This window comes from Psammomys obesus, unplaced genomic scaffold (genome assembly GCF_907164565.1).
Source record: "Psammomys obesus unplaced genomic scaffold, mPsaObe1.curated_primary_1811, whole genome shotgun sequence".
Lineage (NCBI taxonomy): Eukaryota > Metazoa > Chordata > Mammalia > Rodentia > Muridae > Psammomys > Psammomys obesus.
Window position 1 is genome coordinate 1 of NW_026590037.1, and position 6,205 is coordinate 6,205.

Genomic DNA, 6,205 nt, shown 5'->3' on the forward strand with positions numbered 1-6,205 from the left:
AATTCTGATGTCCCTGCCAACTTGATTCATGTTATGGTTTCCTCTCGTTTTGCTTCTGTATCAGTGCTTCTGCTCAAACCCTATAAAAAACCCAGCTTGCTGCCCGGAAAGGCGCGTAAAGTCCTCTGAGTGACTTTCCGCCCGGGTGCCTGTGTATCCAATAAAGCCTCTTGCTATTTGCATCCGAAAGCCTGGACTCGCTGATCTTTGGGAGGGGGTCTCTCAGACGAAAGATACCCCCTGGGGGTCTTTCATGTGGGGGCTCGTCCGGGATTTGAGACCCCCACCCAGGGACCACCGACCCACCCTCGGGAGGTAAGCTGGCCAGCCGTCTTTTCTGTTGTATGTAGCTGTCATTTTGTCGTGCTTTTCTGTATCTGTTTAGTGTGCAATCTGAGACTTGATCAGGTCATCTGAATCAGGCGGAAGTCAGAAGGAGCTGACGAGCTCAAATCTCTTCCGCAACCTCTGGGAGACGTCTCAGAGGTGTCTGAGAGAGTCTGAGTGGGTTCGGTCCCACCGACTCTCATCTGAGTGGGGGCCAGTTTGGCTCCCCGTCTGACTGGAAGTACGAGCCGACTCGGGCTTTTTGGGGCTCCGCCCCTGACCGAGGGCTACGTGCTCCATCTGGGAGACGGAGAAACCGGATCTCCAACACAGTCTCCATCTGAATTTTTGCTTTCAGTTTGGCGCCGATCTCGTGCCGCGCGGCTTGTGTTGTGTTTTGTCTGTCTAATTTTTGTTATAAGTATAGTAAGTGTTTTCTATCTAGCTGAAAACATGGGACAAACTGTCACCACCCCCAAAAGTTTAACTTTACAGCATTTCAAGGAAGTCCGTGATATCGCCCACAACCTCTCGGTGGATGTGCGAAAAGGGAAATGGGACACCTTCTGTTCATCGGAGTGGCCCACCTTTGATGTGGGCTGGCCACGAGATGGCACTTTTAACTTAGAAGTTATTTTACAGGTTAAAGTCAAAGTCATGGATCCAGGACCCCATGGACATCCTGACCAGATTCCTTACATCATCACATGGGAATCTCTGGTCAGGAATCCCCCACCATGGGTAAAGCCTTTCCTTCCCCCTCGGCCGAGGTCCACCCCGTCCGCCCCTTTTCTTTCTCCTCCACTAGTTCCAGCCCCGGCTAACTCTACACTTTTTCCGGTTCGTATGAAGTCGGATCCAAAGGAGACCTCTGGGCAAAAGAAGACACCCCCAGTGCTGCCGGCAGATGATGGTCCCCTTCTGGACCTCCTAACTGAGCAACCTCCTCCATACGGAGACCCAGACCCTGTACCTGTGGAGGAACCAGAGGGGGCGGCTGCAAGACGGGAACCCCAAGAAGAGCCCCCCTCGTCCCCGGTAGCAGGGCGACTGAGGGGGCGTCGGGAAATAACTCCTGATCCCTCCTCTCAGGCATTTCCATTGCGGGTGGGGCCAGACCGCCAACTCCAATACTGGCCCTTCTCCGCGTCTGACCTATATAATTGGAAAAATAACAATCCCCCTTTTTCAAAGGACCCTTCTAGGTTAACAGCCCTTATCGAGTCCATTCTAGTGACCCACCAGCCTACCTGGGATGATTGCCAGCAGCTGCTCCAGGCGCTGCTGACCACAGAGGAGAAACAGCGAGTCATCTTAGAGGCCCGCAAAAATGTTCCGGGAGATGATGGACAACCCACCCAGCTACCCGACCGGATTGACGCTGCCGTTCCCTTGGAACGTCCCAACTGGGATTTCTCCACCGAGCGCGGTAGGGAACACCTACGTCTCTACCGCCAGTTGCTTATAGCGGGTCTCCGAGGGGCTGCAAGGCGCCCTACCAATTTGGCCCAGGTTAAGTTGGTGACCCAGACGTCCGAAGAGTCCCCTTCAGCTTTTTTGGAGCGACTTAAAGAGGCGTACCGTATGTACACTCCCTATGATCCAGAGAGCCCAGATCAGGCGACTAACGTGGCCATGTCTTTCATCTGGCAATCTGCCCCAGATATTAGAAGGAAGTTAGAAAGACTAGAAAACTTGAGAGAGTGTTCAGTGCGGGATTTGCTGAAGGAGGCGGAACGGATTTTTAACAAGAGGGAGACACAGGAAGAGAGAGATGAGAGACTGAGGAAAGAAGCAGAGGAGAGAGAGAATGTGAGAGAACGAAAGAGAAACAGGGAATTCAGTAAGTTGTTGGCCACCGTAGTGACAGGTCAGAGGCAGAATAGACAGGACCTGGGAGGTCGAAGAAACTTCCCACTGGATAAAGATCAATGTGCTTACTGTAAAGAAAAAGGTCATTGGGTCCAAAACTGTCCGAAAAAGCCAAAGGGGCCACGCAAACTCCGGCCTCAAACTGCCCTACTCAATCTTGAGGATTAGGGAGGTCGGGGTCAGGAGCCCCCCCCTGAACCCAGGATAACCCTTAACGTGGGGGGCCAACCTGTCACCTTCTTGGTGGACACTGGAGCTCAACACTCAGTGCTCACCACGTCTCCAGGACCCCTGTCAGATAAGTCAGCATGGGTTCAGGGAGCTACTGGAGGGAAGAAGTGCCGCTGGACCACCGAAAGAAAGGTACTGCTTGCTACTGGTAAGGTGACCCATTCCTTTCTACATGTACCTGATTGCCCTTACCCTTTGCTTGGAAGAGACCTATTAATGAAACTTAAAGCGCAGATTCATTTTGAAGGGACTAAAGCCCATATTACGGGGCCGCAGGGACAGCCATTACATGTCCTGACCATTAACCTGGATGATGAATATCGGTTACATGAGCCTGAGAGGCCCCCTGAGGGGCCTCCAGCTGAGGACATATCTGACTGGTTGGACAATTTCCCATCTGCCTGGGCAGAAACAGGGGGAATGGGACTGGCTACCCAACAGCCACCTCTAGTTATACCCCTCAAAGCAACCACAACTCCGGTCTCCATCAGACAATACCCTATGTCTCGAGAGGCCTACCAAGGAATCCGGCCCCACATAAGGAGACTTTTGGAACAGGGAATCTTGATCCCTTGCCAGTCTCCCTGGAATACTCCCCTCCTTCCGGTAAAAAAACCAGGCACAGGCGATTATCGCCCCGTTCAGGACCTAAGAGAGGTCAATAAGAGGGTGGAAGATATACATCCAACAGTCCCTAACCCATACAGTTTGCTGACCGGATTACCACCAGCCTATATTTGGTATACAGTACTGGACCTCAAGGATGCATTCTTTTGCCTAAGGCTCCATCCTCAGAGCCAGTCCATTTTTACCTTTGAATGGAAGGACCCAGAGTTGGGGTTATCAGGACAACTCACTTGGACTAGGCTTCCCCAAGGGTTCAAGAATAGCCCTACCCTGTTTGACGAGGCATTACATCGAGATCTGGCTAATTTTAGGGTATTACACCCAGCCCTAATCTTGCTCCAATACGTGGATGATCTCCTCCTGGCTGCAAGAACTGAAGAACAATGTAGGGAAGGAACAAAGGCCCTCTTGAGGGCTTTGGGAACTTTGGGGTACAGGGCCTCAGCTAAAAAGGCCCAAATATGTCAAAGGCAAGTCACCTACCTAGGCTATCAGATCAGGGATGGTCAAAGATGGCTGACAAGAGCACGAAAACAAACAATCCTGAATATTCCAGTGCCTAAAAGCTCAAAACAGTTGAGGGAGTTCTTGGGAACGGCGGGGTTTTGTCGGCTCTGGATTCCAGGATTTGCTGAAATGGCTGCACCGCTCTACCCACTCACCAAACCAGGTACCCTTTTCACCTGGGGGAATGAGCAACAAACGGCCTTCACAGCCATTAAAGAGGCCTTAATAACCTCCCCTGCATTGGGACTTCCCGACTTAAATAAGCCCTTTGAGCTATTTGTTGATGAAAAGCAAGGCTATGCTAAAGGAGTCCTGACTCAAAGACTGGGGCCATGGAGGCGCCCGATTGCCTACCTGTCCAAGAAACTTGACCCGGTGGCTTCAGGGTGGCCTCCCTGTTTGAGGATGGTTGCGGCAATTGCCCTCCTAACCAAAGACTCAAGTAAGCTAACAATGGGGCAACCAATAACAATTTTGGCTCCTCATGCAGTGGAAGCCCTGGTCAAACAACCTCCGGGCCAATGGCTTTCAAATGCCCGCATGACCCACTATCAGTCTCTACTACTAGACACGGACCGCGTACGTTTTGGCTCTGTGGTAACACTCAACCCAGCATCACTACTTCCCCTACCGGAGAGTCCAGAAACTCATGACTGTCTCCAGATACTTGCAGAGGTACATGGCACCCGGCCTGATTTGACCGATCAGCCCCTCCCTGACGCCGACTTCACCTGGTATACAGACGGGAGCAGTTTTTTAGACAACGGAGAACGAAGAGCAGGGGCTGCGGTCACCACTGAGACTAAGGTAATTTGGGCCAGGGCCTTACCACCTGGTACCTCGGCACAGCGGGCTGAACTCATTGCCCTGACTCAAGCTCTCCAGATGGCAGAAGGTAAGAAGCTTAACGTCTATACTGATAGCCGCTATGCATTTGCCACGGCCCATATTCATGGGGAAATATACAGAAGGAGGGGACTGTTGACTTCAGAGGGAAAAGAAATCAAAAACAAGGCTGAAATATTAGCCTTGCTCGAGGCGTTGTTCCTACCTTTAAAGTTGAGCATCATTCACTGTCCGGGCCACCAAAAAGGGAACAGCCCTGAGGCTCGAGGTAACCGCCTGGCAGATGAAACTGCCCGCAGGGTGGCCCAACAGGAAAGCCCTACCGTTTCTCAAGTCCTGACAATAGAGGAAACAATCATAGACTCCCCTACACGAGATCAAGGGCCTGTTTTCCAATATAGCCAGGAAGACCAGAACCTACTAAAAGAAATGGGGGCTACCTACCACCCTAAAACGCTGAAATGGACATTGGAGGGAAAACTAGTGTGGCCCCAGCATTTGACCTATTACTTAGTTGATTATCTCCATAAACTGACCCACCTGAGTTACAGAAAAATGAAAGCCCTTCTTGAAAAAGAAGAAAACACCTACCATCTGCTGGGAAAAGACAAGATTCTACAGCAAGTGGCAGAAGGGTGCACAGTGTGTGCACAAGTGAATGCGGGACACAGCAAGGTGGGTCCCGGGACCAGAGTCCGAGGACACCGACCCGGAACCCATTGGGAAGTTGATTTCACAGAAGTCAAGCCTGGACTATATGGATATCGGTATCTGCTGGTGTTCGTGGACACTTTTTCTGGATGGGTAGAAGCCTACCCTACCAAACATGAAACTGCCAGAATCGTCACCAAAAAGCTTTTGGAAGAAATCTTCCCCAGGTACGGTATGCCACAGGCACTGGGCTCTGACAACGGCCCTGCATTCATCTCCCAGGTAAGTCAGTCGGTGGCCACACTACTGGGGATTGATTGGAAATTACATTGTGCTTATCGTCCCCAAAGCTCAGGACAGGTAGAACAAATGAATAGAACTATTAAGGAGACTTTAACTAAATTAACGCTTGCAACTGGCGTTAGGGATTGGGTGACCCTCCTCCCCTTAGCACTGTATAGGGCCCGAAATACACCTGGCCCTCATGGACTTACTCCTTTTGAAATCCTTTATGGTGCCCCACCGCCAGCTGCCCACTTCCTCGACCCTGACATAGCCTCTTTCTCTCGACCTTCTCTCCAAGCTCATTTGCAGGCACTGCAAATCGTACAACGGGAGGTCTGGAAACCACTGGCAGCTGCGTACCAAGAACAGCTAAATCAACCTGTGATACCCCACCAATTCCAGATCGGGGACGTGGTCTGGGTGCGACGACATCAGACCAAGAACCTAGAGCCGCGCTGGAAGGGACCCTACACTGTACTACTAACGACACCCACGGCCCTAAAGGTAGACGGCATCGCAGCCTGGGTCCACGCCTCCCACGTCAAAGCCGCCGATTCCGAACTCCAACCCGACCACCCAGAGTCGAAAGCCAGATGGAAACTTCACCGCACCCAAAATCCCTTAAAGATAAGATTGACTCGTGGGGAACCCTAATAGGCTTGTGTTTAATTTTGAGTCTAGAAATAACTTATGCTTCCCCTCATCAGGTTTACAATTATACTTGGGTCATCGAAAACCAGGCGGGGGATATAGTCATGACAAGCTCCTCTATTGGGGCTCAGCCCCATTGGCCAGATTTAGAAGTGGATCTCTGTGCCCTTGCCCTTGGAGCAGATACCGACTGGGCAGTTCCTGATAT

At 51.4% G+C, this 6,205-nt stretch overlaps 1 protein-coding gene across 1 annotated transcript; it reads left to right on the forward strand.

Annotated features, from left to right (window-relative positions):
• The first annotated feature begins 780 nt into the window (after positions 1-780).
• Positions 781-6,000, forward strand: LOC129675568 (uncharacterized). The gene is given in 1 exon segment (XM_055605531.1): positions 781-6,000. A coding segment is annotated over 1 exon segment (5,220 nt).
• Positions 6,001-6,205: the final 205 nt, after the last annotated feature.